The 19,661-nt window shown below is 37.7% G+C and overlaps 1 protein-coding gene across 5 annotated transcripts in view; it reads right to left on the bottom strand.

Moving 5' to 3' along the window:
- Kansl1 (KAT8 regulatory NSL complex subunit 1) overlaps positions 1 to 19,661 on the bottom strand; it is a 145,201-nt gene that overhangs the window by 47,280 nt on the left and 78,260 nt on the right. For all 5 annotated transcript variants that reach the window (XM_052759672.1, XM_052759674.1, XM_052759677.1 and 2 more), the window contains one exon: positions 4,472 to 4,613. In XM_052759672.1, the coding sequence (XP_052615632.1) occupies positions 4,472 to 4,613 (142 nt within the window). The remainder of the gene's footprint in view (positions 1 to 4,471; positions 4,614 to 19,661) is intronic.

The raw sequence follows: 19,661 nt of genomic DNA, 5'->3' as shown, positions 1-19,661 counted from the left end.
TAAATGACCTTTCATTTGTTTATGTTTAAAATCCTGGAATAAGTTAAATAAAAATTAAACCATGAGCTGGGCCTCATGGTCCAAGCCCATGTCTAGGCTACAAAGTGAGTTAATGACAGCCTGGGTTAATTAGTGAGACCCTGGAGATAGAGCACAATATTAGTACTTGTGCAGGATGTGCAAATGAGGGAATTAATGTCCAGAATCACCAAACTAATTAGTTAAAGTAAATGTGGATAACATCAAAATATTTAAAAAGGGCCTGGCGCACTTTAAAAAAAAAAAACAAAACACTTCTATTATTATACTGCCATATAAAAACCAAACTCATGTTAATGTATAATTGGAGTAATTTTTAAGACTAATCTGCTAGGCTGAACTGAAGATTACTCCTTCAAAATTCATGCTGAGAATGAGGTTGTGCAGTTATTTCAAAGTAGGGTCTTTACAGATGACATCAAGGGAAGATAACACTCTCTAGTGTGGACAGTAAATATATATAACATTGTTTGTATATTTTTAGTTATTTACCTAATTTGGTTTTATTATTATTAGTGTGTGTGTGTGTGTGTGTGTGTGTGTGTGTGTGTGTGTGTGTGTGTGAATGCGCGTGCACATGATAGGACAAATCTGTGGACTTGGCTCTCCCTTTCAAGCTTTACATGATTCTGGAGTAAGACACTATGGCAAGTGCCTTTACTCTGAGTCATCTTGTGAGTGCCCTGCCTGGTGTTATTTTTAAGAGGAAAATTTGGACACAGAAATACAGCAAAAAGTTAGCATTGTGAAGACAGGCAATGAGTGATGCACCTACAAGTCAAAAAACAAAACAAACAAAAAACCCAAGGACAGGCAGCAGCGATCATTTAGGAAAAGGCAAGAAATGAATCTTTCCTATAACCCCAGACAGAGCATGGCTTGGTGAATTCCCTGACTTTCCAACTTCTAAACTTTGAAAATAACTTATTTCTATTCTTTTAAACCCATTCCATTTGTGATACTTTCTTGTGTCAGCATAGAAAAGTACTGTATCTTCAGAACAGGGGCTGGAGAGAAGACTTAGCAGTTAAGAGTATTGCTGCTTTTGTAGAGAACTGGGTTTGGTTCCCAGAATCCACATGGTAGCTCACAAACATCCACTATTCTAGTTTCAAAAGATGTGCACCTTCTTCTGACCTCCATAGGCATCAGGCACATATGGGTGCACATATACACATGCAAGCATAACACTCATACCCATAAAATATCAAAACAAATAAATTTTAAAAAGCAAATATAATTCCAGCACTTTGTCTGTAGAAGCATAAGGAACAGAAGTTCAAGGCCAGCATAAGCTACTTGTTTACAAACAAACAAACAAAAGCAGATAAAATTATTACTTTGTTTGAATCAGGTAAAAATGTTTTATCACAGCATTCCTCATAACGTCATTTAAAGAGGATTTTTTTTTTTAATGCTCTAACAAGAACTGCATTAAAGTATGTGAGCAGCAGTGACATAATAAGGACTTAGGTTCTTTATCTGTTTATACCCTGTCACCAGCATCAGTATATCAGTATCATCCATGTCATGTCACCAGATGGTGGCATCTGTCCCCAGACTCAGCCCCTAGAAGGTATATACAGGGACAGCACAGGGAATCTGAACAAGCACATAACAGTCGACAAAGAAAGGTCAAAGTTAAAGTCAAAAACATTTTTTTAAATAATAGGGAAATATTCAAAGTTCACATGTAAGAAATTTTTATGTGCCTAGGCGAAAAAAGTAGCTAAAAAGTATACACACACTCCCAAAATTTTATGCTGGATTAGCTTTGACTTGGGGGTAAAAAGGGTTATCAACACAAATCTAAACCTGTTTTTCTTTGATTTTTCTATATGATTTCCAAAAGTTTCCTGAAAGAGTTACTCCAGAGAATCAGCAATCTTAAGTCATACATTTAGATATTCTAAGATTAAAATTTATTCTTTTTACTTCATTTATTTACATGTGTATGTGTAAGCATGCACACAAACATGCCTTGTATAAGGACATTAGGGGCCAACTCAAATGAGTAAGTTTTCTCCTTCTACCATGGAGGTCCTGGAGATCCAACTCAGGTCATCAGGTTTGGCAGCAAGCACCTTAATCCACTAAATTATCTCAAGATGGCTCAGTGGATAAGTGTAGCACAAATCCTAATTGGTCTTAATAATAAAAACTCGGAGTCAGATATTGGGGTAAATGCTGAAAGATCAGAGAGACAAAGGATCATCAACTCCTCACTGAAAAGACTGAGCTCCTGTCTCCTCCCACCTTACATGCCTTTCTCCACCCAGCCATATCACTTCCTGTCTCAATCTCCCGAGTCCTGGGATTAGGTGTGTGCCACCACTGCTGGCCTCTATAGCTAACTAGTGGCTGGCTTTGCCCTCTGATCTTATTGCTCTTGCAGATGACCCAGGTTGTATTCCCAACACAACCATCCAGGGGATCTGAAACCGTCTTCAGAAACCAGGTATGCATGTGATCCACATACATGTAGGCAAAATATTCATACATATAGTAAATAAGTAAATGAATAAATAGTATTTTAAATCAAGATGTATTTCACAATTGCTATTAATTCCCTAGGTCTAACTGAAATATTTGTGGTATACAAAGTAACAATGGAACAGTTTTATAATGGAGAATATAAAAACACTTATGTACATGTTTTGAATTTATGTAAAATAGATGAAGCAACAAAAATGACTATATTATACTAGCCTCAGGAAACTCTCATTCTCAAATATAGAAATTCACAGTTCTTAGCTGTAAAAGCCCCCACGTAGACACTGAAAAAGTGTCCCTGACACAGTAATTTCCCCGGGATAGGCACAGTTTCTTAGTTTCCAGCCCATTTTACCATCTATGGAACACATTTAAAAGTTTCCTTTGTGATGACCACTAAAATATTTACTACCTCTGGAATATATTTAAGTTTTGCTCCAATTAATTTTTTAAAACAAGTTATCCAGGGAACAAATTACTTAAAAATGAGTATGTTTTTGATGAACTTTATGGGGAGCAGAGAAACCTGAGTTCAACTGCCAAAAGCCCACACCTAAAAAATAAAACAAAATAGAAAGTCAAGTATAATGGGGCAGTCCTACAATCCTAGAGGTACTAGAATGACAGAGATGGGCAGATCCCTGGGGCTCTGGTCTGCCAGACTAGACTTCTTACTTAGCAAGCTCCAGGACAATTGCAAGTGACTCTTGTCTCAAAAGAAGAAAAGATGGGGAGCATCTGAGGAACTCATCTGGAGTGTTGCTCTGGTATCGTGTGTGTGTGTGTGTGTGTGTGTGTGTGTGTGTGTGTGTGTGTGTGTGTGTGTGTGTACATTCACACACACAGCTTAAGACTTTTAGAAACAGTAAAGGTAAAACAATGAATTTTAAAGTGCATTAGGCTTTACCTAAACTATATGTCAGTCATGTAGCTTCCATACTATTCTTTAAAGACTTATTTTTATTAATATGCTTGTGTATGTGTGTACACTCTTAGAGGTCAAAGGGCATCATACATCTTGGAGCTAGAGGGACAGGCAGCCATGAAGTCCAACATGAATACTAGCAATGCACTCAGATCCTCAGGAAGAACAGGAAACACTTTACCGCTGAGCCATCCATCCCTTCAGCCTGCATCTTCGGCTTTAAAATGTTTGCAGGGGACTGATGAGCTGACTTAGTAGGTTACAGTGCTTGCCAACAAGCCTGATGATCTGAGTTGGGTCTCTAGAGCCCCAAACCACAAACTATTTTATAAAAGTTGCTTTGCAAGAATGTAAGCACCATGAAAGTAGGATTTTTGTTCACTGGTAAACCCTATTAGAAACCCCTGTGGGTACACAGTAAACACCCACTATTTGTTGAAGGGTTTGCTTCCTATGTATACTTTCCCTCAAGTCAAATTCAAAATGAACAGAAGACTTTTTTTCCCTAAAATGACTTTTCAAGTCACTGTTCAATGTCACTATCAAGGTAATTATCAGTCCTCTGCAAACAGAAGACAAGAAAATAAAATTTCTACTTATGTTTTGTCTAAGTTTTTTATATTTGGTAAATATTTTAATTAAAGTTTTTTCATCAAGTAAGAAAAGCTTAGCAATAAGAGAATATGTGTAATCAAATAAGCAAAACGAAGAAGCAGATCTCATGTCTTTCTCAAAATTAAATAGACAAGAGAGTCTATAGTTGTATTATTATGTTTTTTTTTCTCATATTGGCCCAGATCCCATTTTTCCTAATCATATGTCAACTGAACATTACATTCTACTATTTTCTGAGCTACACTAGTACCATCAGGCTCTTAAACTATTATACCGAGTAAGTGAAACCATTTATTTTGACATAGTTAAAGCATTATTGAAAGAATGAGAAGGAATGGGAGAAAGGGGATAATGGTAGCTTTTAAACGGGTCAGAAAACACTAGAAATGTATATCTTACCTTATTAGCACGTATCTGTTTATAAATATCCGTTTGCTGACGAATTCGATATTCCAAGTCAGAAACATGGGCCTGAAGCCAGTTCCAGCGGCTGACAATAGCTGCTCGGTCTGCAGCCCATCTCCACTCAGATCTGCGTTTCCTACAAGAAAATAAACTGAGTGAAATCCAAGAGCAGCAGTAACATCTATACCAAACAGGGAGAGGAAGAGAGTGGGTAGGTTCTTATGCAGACTAACTATGATGTAAAGACAGACAAAAAGACAAAACACACAATCCACAGTAGTCTTTGGGGTAAAACCCTTCATTAAATTTCCTTCAAAGTTAACTTAAGTAGAGGTGCTTATTGTACTCTGATAGTGTAGATGTTTTTCTGAAATTGCTTTAGATTCTCAGGAAATAAAAGACATTTTCTTTGTTAATATTTTATCCATCCATCCATCTTTGTTTATTCTGAAGCAGGGTTTCACTATTTAGCTCTGGCTGGCCTCCTGTGTGCTGAGATTAAAGGCATGCACCATCACCACCTGGCTTTTTTTTTTTTTTTTAAATCCAAGAAGCATTAAGAATTATTGGGGCTGGAGAGATGGCTCAGAGGTTAAGAGCACTGACTGCTCTTCCAGAGGTCCTGAGTTCAATTCCCAGCAACCACATGGTGGCTCACAACCATCTGTAACGAGATCTGGTGCCCTCTTCTGGCCTGCAGGCACACATGCTGTATACATAATAAATAAATCTTAAAAAAAAAAAAAAAAAAAAGAATTATTACAAATACGGAAATTCAAAGTTTCTGAATAAAGATCAACATAAAAAACTTCACAGCAGAGAAGAAAGCTTCATTTACTTAGCAAATATTTTAACACTAATGAAAGCTAATACTATAGAAATTTTACATATATATAAAATCAGAAAGCCATAAATATGCTACATACATTATAGAATATACTCTTTAGTACTGTGATTCTCATATACAGTCGAGAATTTTTTTTTTAAATCTCAATTAAATTGAAAAAGTGATTTGCTTGGTTTTTTGTTATTGCTGCAGCTGCTGTTGTTTAGAGGCAGGGTCTCATGTATCTCAAGTTGGTCTTAAACTTGCTATACATCTAAGGATGACCTTGAATTCCTCATTATCCAGCCTCCATCTCCTCAGTGCAAAGTTACAGGTATGTGCTATATTTTGGGAGGGTGTGGCATTTAATTTAAAATTTTTTATTTTATGTGTATGGGTGATTTTTTTTCTGCATGTATGTTTACTCATAGTGTGCATGCCTGGGACTCATGAAGGCCAACAGAGGTAGTCAGATTCCTTGGACCTGGAGTTAAGAGTTGTGAGCCACTATTTGAGAGCTGGGAATCAAACCTAAGTCCTCTTAAGAGTAGTCAGTGCTCTTAACCACAGTGTCACGTCTTTAGGCCCTCTAAAATAGTTCTAAAACCAAAAGAACATAATGCAGACTCTCAAAATTTATAACTGGATACATGAATTGTCATCTCTTTACATGGACAAAATTAAAATCACTTTTTGTTATGACTTGCTGCTATGACTCTGGCTTAGCCAATCTTAAAATAAAAATGAATATTTGAGACTTAGAGCGGGGAAGAATTTTCAAATAAGACATGGAAACAATCAAAATTTCAGCATACAACAAAAATCTAGTGAACAAAGTTAAAGAACAAATACTCGTTAGTACAGAATGTCTAAATCAAGCATACTAAAGATTCAATATCATGCTGGACACAGCGGTACCCCCATCCTCATGAAGCTGAGGGATAGGAGGGATTACTACAAGACTGAAGGCAGCCTAGGCTGCAGAGTAAAATCCTGTCTCTAAAACACAAGAATAATATTTTTAAAAGGACTAAAGATAAGAACATAACAGGAATCCAAGATATAGTTTAAGGCAACTTTTACAGAAATATTAATTCACTAAGGAAAATTTAAATATACAAACATATAAAGTCTTTCAAAACAGACTGGAAAACGTCCCATAGAAGGAGTTGGTAAGATAAGAAAAACAAAACCCATTTTATATTGCTGGTAAATGTTAAAAAAGGTACAACCAGTCTTCAAAGAATTTGGCTAAGTTAAAAAAAAATGCATGCCCAATCACAGAGAAATTATGCTTCTGAGAATATATTTTTACATGTGCACAAGAAACAGATGCATAACATAATCTACTTATGCTAATGAAGACAAATAAATTAGTTTATTCCTTAAAAGATTTTCCTATAGTAATAAAAATAAAAACAGATTTGTTTATCAACATGACTAATTCTCAAGACAATGCTAAGTGAAAAATTCACATCAAAGCAAGAATTAAGTGTAAATGCTATTGCAGGTACACACAAGTATCAAAGAAACTCAACGTACTACTGCTTAGCAATTACAGTATAAACCAATGCCTAATTTCAACAATACAGAATGGGAAAACACACACACAAAGACTGTTACTATTATAGGTCAATAAAAATGTATAAAAATATCCTTGGAGATGACATGTGACAGATTCAGGGTCACAGCTAGTCACAGTTGGTGGACTAAGAATTCAGGCAGTTTCTGACAATGATCCTGAACTCAGCTCATAAACCTCTAAGTCTTCTCAGGAAACTGTTCCAGAACACCAATCACTTTAAACTGTTATCTCTGAATTTAGGCATTTTAGCAACAGCAGCAGCAAAATATAATCAAGCAAGATGGGGGGGGGGAGCAACACTTTAAAAGTCTGTTTGAGGGGAGCGGGACAAGGGGAGAAAGGGGGAACAGGGGTTAGTATGTAAAATGAAAAAAAATTAAATAAAAATAAATAAAACCCAAAAAAAATCTGTTTGAAAAGATACTGAAAGAATAACACATTTCAATATAGTCAACTAAAGCTAGTTCTGGTTTATAAACAGAATTAATAGGTTTCTTTGTAGTTACCTGGACTTCTGTTTTAATAGTCCTCCCAGATTTAGTAGAGTTATATACCTCTAATTGAGGATATTCTACCAAAACCAACATATAATCTTTGAGGAAAAAGTCATAAAAACAAGCTCTATAATCATTCTAAAACCATATGCTGAAAAGTACTAAATTTCTCTTTGTAAATGTAAGACTTAATGTTTGGCTAATGTGTCCAAATAAAAAGGATTAGTTTTCGATGTTAGTTTTTATTCTGAGGTTCCTTTGGTTCGTTAAAGTCATCTTGAATGGTATAGTCAGTGGAAATCCTTTGTTAGAAGGAACACTAAGGAGATTAATCTCTCTTAATGTGAGGACCAGGGTTCTTTTGTGTTTTTTTTTTTTTGGTAAAAATTATATAGTGGATTCTGAAAGGCATCAGTGACACCATCCACAGAAAAATTACTGAAATTAAAATAAAAAGTGCTAAATTAGGAGGAACATGAATTTGAAGATAGCCTAGGCTGCCTAATAAAACAGCAAGACATTCTCCAACACATTTTTTTTTCTCCCCTGAGACAGTGTGTAGCCTTGGCTGTCCTGAAACATGCTATGTAGATCAGGCTGGCCTCTAACTCAAAAAAGAATCCACCTTCTTTTGCCACTGGGGTTAAAGTTGAGTACCATTAAACATAGCAGCAAGACCATTTTAAAACAGAAAGTGCTAAGTGATTTGATATCTGCTAATACTGAAAAGTGAGAAATTCCTGTATTATCCCTTCCACTCAATTCATTAGGCCACAAATCCAAATATGATTATTGTTATCAAAACTGCACTTTCATACACCCCATCTTCAATGATTGCCAGTACTGCCCAAACCAACAGAGCAATACAAACTAACACTTTTATCCAAGATAAACTACATCAAGTTACTGATCTATCTTAAAGTAACAACAAAACCTAGATTCAGAACTATATCACAAACATCTGACTCCAGTGCTGCCAAGCCTTCTAATTTTACTCAAGATAGAACAAGGCTGGATGAGAGCTGTAGAGTTGGCTCAGTGGTTAAGAGCACTTGCTGTTGCAAAGGACATGGGTTCAATTCCCAGCACCTATATGGAGGGTTCACGCTCACTGCCTCCTCAGGCAGCAGGCGCACATGTGGTATACAGAGGTACAAGCAGGAAAAATACTCATATACTTAAATAAAAATAATAATGAAAGAACAGGGTTGGTGGATTTTATTTCTCTTCCTTCAGCTAGAATAAAAAAAAATTATACATCTCATTAAAGCAACAATAACTATGCCAGAAGGACTCTAGGGTGGTATTTCTGATTTTTTTTTTTTTTTTTTTAAATATCCCAGCTACAATCCTGTCTTCAGTTCTTCCCTTACAATCCATCAAAGAAAGGGCCTATTAAGAAACCCAAAGTAAGGGCTGGAAAGATGGCTTAGAGGTTAAGAGCACTGGCTGTTTCTTCCAGAAGTCTGCACATAGCAGCTCACATTTATATGAGATCCAATGCCCTCTTCTGGCATGCAGGCATACATGCAGGCAGAACACTGTATACATAATAAACAACACAGACACAGAACAACAATTAATAGGACCTCTTGAAACTGAGATGCTTTTGTAGGGCAAAAGACACTGTCAATAAGACAAAAAGACAGTCTACAGAATGGGAGAAGACCTTTACCAACCCCACATCTGACAGAGGACTGATCTCCAAAGTATATAAAGAACTCAAGAAACTAGACATCAAAATACTGAACAATCCAATTTAAAAATTGGCTAAAGAGCTAAACAGAATTCTCAAAAGAAGAATCTCAAATGGCTGAAAGACAGCCAATGTCCTTAGTCATCAGAGAAATGCAAACCAAAACATACCACCTTACACCTGTCAGAATGGCTATGATCAAAAACACTAATGGCAGTCTATGTTGGAGAGGATGCGGAGCAAAGGGAACACTCCTCCACTGTTTGTGGGAGTGCAAACTTGTACAACCACTGTGGAAATCAGTATGGTGGTTTCTCAGAAAATTGGGACTCGATCCACCTCAAGACCCAGCCATACCACTCTTGGGCATATACCCAAGGAATGAGCAATCATACCACAAAGATACAAGCTCAACTATGTTCACAGCAGCACTATTTGTAATAGCCAGAATCTGGAAACAACCTAGATGCCCATCAACTGAAGAATGGATTAAGAAAATGTGGTACATATACACAATGGAGTACTACTCAACAGAGAAAAACAATGACAGCATGAAATTTGCAGGCAAATGGATGGAACTAGAAAATATCATCCTGAGTGAGGTAACGCAAACCCAGAAGGACAAACATGGTATGTACTCACTCATAAGTGGATACTAGATATAAAGCAAAGAACAATCAGACTGCGACCCACAGAACCAGGGAGGCTACATAGCAGGGGGAACCCTAGGATGACTGTGGCTTATAGTAAGTTTTGGTTTTACTCAATCACTGGGCAAGCCTCAGTGAAACATTTCACTATTAGGATAAGAATTTGTACTGTATCAAGCTGATAACAGAAATAAATAAAAAATGAAAAAAATAAACAAACAAATACTTCAGATTCTTAAAAAAAAAAGAAATCCTAAGTAAAATGACTTTATAAAAAATTACAGATAACAGAGCTATGCTCAACCAATAACTGGCAGGTAAGTTATTTCAAAGGGTTATATGCTACTTCCAAGAGTGCAAGAAAGAAAGCCTGAAATCGTCTTCCTGTTTAGATTCATAAAACCAAAAGGAAAAGTAAGTAAAACTGAGGCTGTCCCAGAACATACAGAGAACAACACAGTTGCCAGCATTCCAGTAAGAGTGACTACGGGATAGGAAGAAGAAACCTCCAAGTTACTAACTCCAGGGGAAGCTAAGATAAATTCAAAAACATTGTGAAATAAAGAGCAGAATTAGAATAATGTTCAAGCAATGTTTCCACTTTTTATAATCCTAGACCTGTAAACTGACCTTTGGAAATAACAGCAATATCTATCTGCCTCATAGTGATGTTATTCATAAAATGGTGAAATCCTACTATCAATGCAGTGTGTATATTAGATAAGAACATGTAATAACTATAACCTTGGTTTCAATTCTTTATCATCAAAGGTACAAAAGAGAAAAAGGTGAAAGAATAAGATGAAAGAAATTTCTAAGAGACAAAAATCATGAAATAGATTCCTTTTTAAAATATTTATTTATATTTTATGTATGTTGGTGTTTTGCCAGTATGCATGTCTGTGTGAGGGTGCCTGGAACTGGAATTACAGACAGTTGTGAGTCACTATATAGGTGCTGGGAAATAAACCCAGGTCCTCTGGAAGAGCAGCCAGTGCTCTTAGGTCATCTCTTCAGCTCTGAAATAGATGTTTTAAAGTTACCTACAAGTCTGACCTTTTGTTGTTGTTGCTTTTGAGACAGGGTTTCTCTGTGTTACAGTTCTGGCTGTCCTGGAACTCACTCTGTAGACCAGGCTGACCTTGAACTCACAGAGATCTGCCCACCTCTGCCTCCTGAGTGCTGGGATTAAAGGTGATTCCAGGCATCAAGTCTGACTTTCTTAAGCCTTGGGTTTTCTAATCATTTAAAAGTTCCACCTTAGATAGTAAAACCTAGCTTCAATAACATTAACCACTCCCCTTAAATTTACAGGCTGAGGAAGAACACATGGGTCAAGAGGAAACAACCAACTTGTCTGGTGTAAAATAATCCTCAAGTTTAAAATAAATCCAAGACAGAGAAAAGAAAGTCCTTTTCAAATTTTCCATTAGCTTATTCTCATTTTCCTTTTCACTAGGTTACAGCTTTCTAGAGATGTTTGTAGCAGCGATAGGAAACCTGTTTCATAGGTGCTTTTACACTGCTGACACACCTTTCAACATTTCATTTTTTTACCAGATTTCCTCTGATGTTAAAATGAGATGTGTGTATGTTGGTAGATTATTCAGCCAAGAAGTTAACACATTTTCAATTCTCTTACTCATCCCCCACTTCTATTAGCAAATATTTAAACAACTATTATTTAGGAGCAGTGATTTTTGGTGATAAGAATATAAGAACCATGTTTTGTTAAGTCTAGATTTCTAGAGCAGACAGATGTTTAGTATAAACTGGAACCTGCATGGGGGATAGGGTGGAGGGGACTATCTTTTAAGGGAAATGCATGCTATGGTCAAGGGGTCTAGAGCTGGGGCAGTGGGGACTTTATACTCAAATAGACACTGTACACCTCAGCAGGATTGGACCACACATAGATATATCACGCATGTTTAGTTTAAACTTTGTGAAGCAATGTAAGTATTCTGCTCATTTTGGCCTCTGTGCACATATGCAAGAGAACACCATTTTTGTTTGTTAAATTGAAAAAGTTAAAAAAAAATCGCCATCTGCTAAGTTTCAGAGAAATGCTGCTATAAACAGCAATTTCTTCTGAAGAACATAACATTTATCAAAAGAAATCTTCACAAAGTTTTATTCCATGACCAAAAATGTTCCCACATCAAAATCTAACCAAGGATGATCTGAGACAGAAGGTAACTTGTTCTTGCCTACATGAATGTATATATACCACATGTGTGCCTGGTGCCCAGAGAAGCCAGAAGAGGATGTGAAATCCCTTTCTGTAAAAGCAGCCAGTGCTCTTAACTGCAGAACTATCTTTTCAAGCCTACACTCACATTTTTAAACTTCTACAGAAAAGATCTCAAAGATTCCCATTTACATAGCTCCTGTTATTTGCTTGTACCTAAGTGTTCTTTGGCCTCCACAAATGTCAATTTTTTCCTCAAATGACTGCAAGTATTTTAGCTTTTTGGGGATGGGATAAGGTGAAGGTGCTTAAACTGTGTAGCCCAAATTGTACTCAAACTTGTGGCAATTCTCTTGCCTCAGTTTGCCAAGTACTTTGATTGCAGATATAAATGAGCCTGCACTCCCAAGTAGAAGTTATTACAAAGACAAGACATTCCAACCATTTTATCGGCAAAGTTCTTAATGACTATGATAAAACAGCAGCTGATTCCTTCAGATCTGAACATGATCTGCAGTTTGAAAACCATTCCTGCTCTGAAAGATTGACTCATTTTTGTCTTATCCACTGAAATAATATGAATAAGAAACCCTGTATGAGGTTTAACTTTAAGCCTGCCAAGTTTGCTAAATGCTAGCTGTTGGTCTCCAACCCAAGTTTTTCATTCAGGAGCTCTGAGGCAAGTCGAATAATTTCTATTAGTTTCCTAAATGATGACCCATTTTTTAAATTAATGACTCATTTTATCCAGACAGGGTCAACTACTGGACTCCTTAACAATACCAACAATTTAATTAATGGATGAGAGTAAGGATAGAAAAGCGGATAGATTAAGCAATCAAGTCCAATTCCCATTATTAAGTGGAAAACCACCTCTCTAACTAAATACAGAAATATTTCTTGCCCACTTTAATAATTCTACATGTTCTCAGGATTTATGTACCCATTTCCAAGGTTGAATTACTCCTTCTACACTTCACATAGACCAGTAGTTCTCAACATTCCTAATGCTGAGACCTTTCAATACAGTTCATGTTGTGGTAACCCCCAAACCATAAAATTATTTCGTTGCTACTTCATAACTGTAATTTTGTTACTATTATGAATTGTAATGTAAATACCTGATATGCAAGATATCTGATATGTGACCCCTAAAGGGTTGCAACCCACAGGTAGAGCACTGCTAATGTAGACAATAAGGGCTGTAAAAATGCTGCAAAACATCCTAAGGGTTTTATTATTTTAATTTCAACAAATGTCTATCACCAGCCTTAATATTCTTACTGACTTTTTTTTTTGAGACAGGGTCTCTCTGTGTAACTGCCCTGGCTGTCTTGGAACTCGCTTTGTAGAGTAGGCTGGCCTCGAACTCAGAGATCCACCTGCCTCTGCCTCCGAGTACTGGCATTAAAGACATGTGCTCCAAGTACCACAACAGTGACAAACAATCAGAACTTCTTATTCTAAAGAAGAGGGAGAAGGAACAATAAAACTGTGCCGTGTGTGTGACTAAGTCAACTGCCAAAGGAAGAAGTCTTGACCAACAAGTCACTCAAACAGCTCTCTCCCAGAGCTGTTCACAGTCAAGAAACTGATGAGGCATCCCAACAGGAACAACATGAGAAGCTGGGCTTGCAGCTATTGAAAGAAACAATTTTAGAGACCCTATATAAATCTGTTTGAAATCAAAGAATTAAGGTGCTTATTACGTAAGACCCTAGTGTTTCCTATTTTGGCCAAAAGCATCATAATTTTCTAAAGTACTTTAATTTAAACCACATAGTTTTACATAACATAGAGTAGCAGTCTACCACAGAGGGTTTTTTTTTTTTCCTTCTTTTTGTTTTTTTGAGACAGGGTTTCTCTATGTAACATTCCAGGTTGTCCTGGAACTCACTGTAGATCCACCTGCCTCTGCCTCGAGTGCTGGGATTAAAGGTGTGGATCACCATCGCCCGGCTTACCACAGAGGTCTTGATGACAGCTGCAGCTATGTTTAAAGGTAACTGTCTTAATCAGGCTTCTCACTACTGTGAGAAATACTTAGAGAAACAGTTTAAATGAAGATGTTCTTTGTCTTGCTCTTTCAGATCTGACCATTGGTAGCTGGCTTCAGTGTTTCTAGGCTTGTAGCAAAGCAGTGTGTCCCAGTACAACACTGCGATAGAAAAGAGCTGCTCACTTACTGGCAGCCAGGGAAGAGAAAAGAGAGGAAAGGAAGGGCCAGGACAAGGACTTCCCCAAGGATATGCCCTCTGTGTGGCTCTTCCTCCTTACAATTTCTATAACACCACTAGCAGTAGAGCAACCTTCAATACATGTACCTGTGGAAGAATTATCTTTTCCTTTTCTTCCTCAATACTGGGTAGTGAATCTAGGACCTCATATCTTAAGCGACTGTTCTGTCTCAAAGTTCCCATTTTTTGTTTTGAGAAAGGATCTTGGTAAGTTACCTTGGCAGTCCTTGAATTTGTAATCTCCTGCCAGAGGTTCCTGAGTAACTGGGATGATAAGCTTGAACCAAGGCAGGGCACAATGCATGTGACATTTCATATCCAAACTCTAAAAAGTGACATTATTATATGTCTCTCTTCTACGTTTCCAGTTTTGGAGAAGGATTTTGTTATAATGTCAACAAAGTTGGCCTCGGTTTTCCTGTCTCTGCCTCCTGAGTCCTGGGCAATGGCTATGAATATTTCTCATAAAAAAAAAAAGAGCCGGAGCCGGGCGGTGGTGGCGCACGCCTTTAATCCCAGCACTCGGGAGGCAGAGCCAGGCGGATCTCTGTGAGTTCGAGGCCAGCCTGGGCTACCAAGTGAGTTCCAGGAGAGGCGCAAAGCTACACAGAGAAACCCTGTCTCAAAAACAAAAAAAAACAAACAAACAAAAAAAAGAGCCGGGCGGTGGTGGCTCACGCCTTTAATCCCAGCACTCGGGAGGCAGAGCCAGGCGGATCTCTGTGAGTTTGAGGCCAGCCTGGGCTACCAAGTGAGTTCCAGGAAAGGCACAAAGCTACACAGAGAAACCCTGTCTCGAAAAACCAAAAAAAAAGATGTGAGAAGCAGTACTTCAAAGAGCAGAGTTGAAGCAAAATAACCAATTAGACTGAGTTCAGAAGGCATGATTATATACAATTCACAACGTTTCCTTCTCCCTCCTTTAAGTCTATTTCTTCCTTGTTAAAATGAGGGTACTATCCTACTTCAAAGCGCTGTTACCCTGACTTAGTGTTTAATGTCTCTAGCACAAAGAAAAGCACATGAATTATACTTAACAAAAGTGTGAACATTATCTCTAGATTTCAGATTTGTGTGCATGTGTGTGCACACATACACGTGATTGTGGATGACATTGGAGTTCAGAAAGTGTCTGATCCCTTGGAGCTGCAGTTACAGGAAGTTTTGAGTCACCCAATGGGGGTGCTGGGAATCAAATTCCAGTCTCTCCAAAAGCAGCAGAGTTCCTAACTCCCGAGCCATCTCTCCAGTCCTTATCTCTACATTTTAGGGCAATAATACAGTTACTGTTTTAATGTATTACATTAACTTTATTATTTGCCTCTCACTATTGGTGGAGACGATGTTCAACAACAGTAGTAACAGCACACAAGGGACTATGTATGTACTCAAATACACTGAATTCTGCTTGGAAATACTAGCAAGATCAAAGGTAGAATCACAAAAATTTTTACTAATTTTAGTAATTTCTGTTTCAGAATAATAAATCCCAAGATTTCCTGGCCCCTATATATAACCACAAAATACTTTTAGCAAAAAGAACTACAAACATATAAGGTTGGAGCGATGGCTCAGTGATTAAGAGCACTTGTTCTGGCAGAGGACCTGGGTTCAATTCCCAGCATCCACATGGCCGTTGAAAATCATCTGGTTCCAGTTCCAAGGAATCCACTACCCTCTTCCCAGCCTCCAGGGACACCAGACATAGAAGTGGTATTCATTCAATTAAACACTCATACACATAAAACAAAACATCTTTTAAAAAGCGAGTGTGAGAGTGTGAGTGTGTGTGTGTGTGTGTGTGTGTGTGTGTGCGCGTGCGCGCATATATGTGGGAGTGGGTGTGGCAGTGGTGGCAGCTGGAGAGATGGCTCAGCAGTTAAGAGGACCTCCAGAGGACCTGAGTTCAATTCCCAGCAGCACATGGTGGCTCATAACCACCTGTAACTATAGTTTTGTGTTTTTTTTTGGGGGGGGGGGAAGCCAAGCACCTATGTGAGTAATTGTCATGTTAGAAGATCCCCTTAGGGATGGAGTTACAAGTGGCTGGAAGCTACCAGACACAGCTGCTAGGAACCAACTTTGGAACCTTAAGAGCAGTTAGCACTCCTGCTGAGCCACTTCTCCAGCCCTGCAAAAAGGACTTTTAATTTATCTACTCTGACCATTTTGCCATTTTTTTGCATACACACAAAACTGAGTATATTTGTTTGTAGCCTCATTTCCATTCAGTATGCCAAACATCCTCCATTAATTACAACACATGAACCAAATAACATAAAGATCTACTAACCACCCTATCAGCATAAGTTATTTCTAGATTCTAAAGACCCTGAATTCACATTAAGTCTATGGCTTTCATAAAGCTGAGAAGCAGGAAGCTTAGCTTATGCTACATAGCAAGATACTGACTCCAAAAGATGTATTCTTTTTTAGGATTTTATTTCTATTTTATGCATATGGGTGCTTTGTCTGTATGTACATATGTGGACCACATGGGTACATAGTGTCTGAAAGAAGCCGGAAAATGCACTGGATCCCTGTAACCAGAGTTATAGGCAGATATGAGTTATGTGGGTGCTGGGAACTGAACACCGGTCCTCTGCAAAAGCAGCAAGTGCTCTTTATTGCTGAGCCACCTCTACAGTCCCAACCAAAATAAATTTAAAAAAAGAGGCTTGGGCCAGGCACATCTTTAATCCTAGCACTTGGGAGGAAAAAGCAGAAGGATCTCTGAAATCGAGGCCAGCCTGGTCTACAGAGCAAGTTCCAGGACAGCCAGGGCTATACAGAGAAATCGGGTCTCAAAAAAACTAAAAAAAGAAAAGAAAAAGAGGCGTGGAAGATAGCTCAGTTGGCAAAGTGCTCGCCTTGCAAGCCTGAGAATCTGGGTTCCATCTCTAATCCTCATGTTCATAAGCATGTAATTCTAGCACTGAAAGTAGAGGAAAAGGAGAATCCGACTGCCCAGTCAAGTCTGAGAGACCCTGTCTCAAAAGGTAGAGTTTCTAAGAATAAAACTGTCCTGTAGTCTGCACATTTAGTGCACACTCACACAGGTGCTTGCTCTTTAAAACACAGTAGCTTTGCTGGGTGGTGATGGCATACAACTTTAATCCCAGCACTTGGAAGGCAGAAGAAGGTGGATCTCTTTGAGTTTGAGGCCAGCTTGGTTTACAGAGCAAGTTCCAAGACAGCCAGGACTGTTACACAGAGAAACTCTGTCTTGTAAAACCAAACACAACAAAACAAAAAACAAAAATAAACACAGAAATCTTACACTGGATAAATTGACACCTCAATCTAACCTAATGATGAATCTTAATATCACAATAAAAGATATCATTTAACTTTTAGATGCAATAGGCAGGACACAGCTTCATCAACAAAGCACTCTTGCCTCCTTGAAACTAATGATTAAATCTCTAGAATAAATTATCAGAACATAGAAAGTAAAACAGAGTACAGTAATACCACAGAGACACAAACATTCAGAATGTTGAGAGCAGTATAGGGTAAATGACCTATTTTAATATGGATGAGTAGTAGTAAGGTACTATTACAGATTTAAAATAAAGTTTAAAAGACCTAACAGAAAAGCATAGTGTGTTTAGGACATTTTTTGGATCCTGATCTGAATAAATCCACTTTCACATATACACAAACGCATACATAATTACATATAACAAAGAACAATAGCAGAATGCTGGCCATTTATTATATTATGTAATGAAATAATTTTAGTAGCAAGAGTGTTTGCACTTTCAAGCAAACGAACCACCATCCCTTAAGAATACAGGGTAGCCGCTGGGCGGTGGTGGCGCACACACTTTTAATCCCAGCGCTTGAGAGGCAGAGGCAGGCAGATCTCTTGTGAGTTCAAGGCCAGTTTGGTCTATAAAACAAGTTCCAGGACAGGCTCCTAAGCTACACAGAGAAACCTTGTCTCGAAAAAACCAAAAAAAGAATAAGGCTAGCATATACACAGGCAGAATAAAATAAAATGCATGAAATATGTATTAAAAGCAATACAATACTGCAATGAGGGCTAAAGGAAATAAATGAAAGACTATATATTGATAATTATTAACACTTTCTGAAGAGTATCTGAAAGTCAAATTTTCTCTTTTTATACTTGCAAACCTACAAATGTCTATAAAACTAGGTCATATAACTATAATTGGCTGGGGGTTTATTTGTTGTTTTAGTTTTTTGCTTCATTTTAAAATAGAATACTTCTTTAAAGATGCTAGACCTGAGAGAGAAGACAGTGGTGGTACCATCTGCAATACAAACACTTGGAAGGCCTAATCGGGACTTACATGAGTTTGAGATCAGTCTGGGCTACATATCAAGTGCTAAGCCAGACAGAGTTACAAAAATATGACCTTGTTTCAAAATAGGTGAGGTGCATTATATACCTATATGCATCTGGACGTGTGCACACACAAGAAATGAAAACGTAAAAGAAGAAAGTACCGGATCCTGTACCTTCTTGCTAATTTTGACAGTTCTCTTGACAGATTGGACTTTTGAATGTTGAAGTTTAAACACAACTTTTCTATTTTCTTCCTGCTCTCTCCTCACCTCTTACTGTTACCTTACCTATTACTGAAGCTGAGTTATTTTCTAAGTACTGTATTTAAAAAAAAAAAATTCATGTCAGGCTGGGCATGGTAATGCAGTGCCTATAATCCCAGTACTCAAGAGGAAGGGCAGGTGGATATCTAAGAGTTTCAGGTCAGCCAACAAAAACATGTCTTGATGACACTGCAATTCAACAATGAGAAGATGGTTCTTCACTTTTTCATCCTCAAATTGTCAACTTTGAGGAACAGACAATGTCTTATTTTTTTTTTTATATCTCTGGAAGCCCAGCATTTGAAATTATGAAGATAACGAATAAATCTTCTACATGAATCAAAGTGCCATAGAGATTGTGACCATATAAAGAACAGATTGCAAACCACGCATAATTCCTAGTATAAAGTATAACTAAAAAAAAAAAAGGGGGAAATCACAGATATAAAACTACACATTATGTACTTAAAAGTTCAGAATTGTTTATAGTAGCGCTACTTTTCAATTATAAAATCAACAGAGGTTAACAACATAGCATAGCTGGTAAATACTTCCTAATCAAACCTGAGGATCTAGGTTCAGATCCCTAAGCATTCATGTAAAGCTGGGCATGGGGTAGGTAAGCAGTTAGCACTAGGGAGTGGAACTCAGTGGCTATCCATCCTAGACAAATTCAGGAATTCCAGGTTCAGGAAGAAACCCTGCTTCAACTAATAAGGTAAAGCCAGGCAGGACGGCCCATGCCTTTAATCTCAGCACTGAAGGAGGCTGACTGAGGCCTGTTTCAAGGCCAACCTGGTCACTAGCAAATTTCAGGCCAGCCAGAGCTACAAAGTGAGACTCTATATCCCCCAAACAAGCAAAGAAAACAAAAATAAATAAGATAAAGATTTAGGCAGACTCCTAATGTAGACCTGTATCCTC

Source organism: Peromyscus californicus, unplaced genomic scaffold (genome assembly GCF_007827085.1).
Source record: "Peromyscus californicus insignis strain IS unplaced genomic scaffold, ASM782708v3 Scaffold_3__1_contigs__length_106647218, whole genome shotgun sequence".
NCBI lineage: Eukaryota > Metazoa > Chordata > Mammalia > Rodentia > Cricetidae > Peromyscus > Peromyscus californicus.
This window is presented reverse-complemented; position numbering and strand designations above follow the sequence as displayed.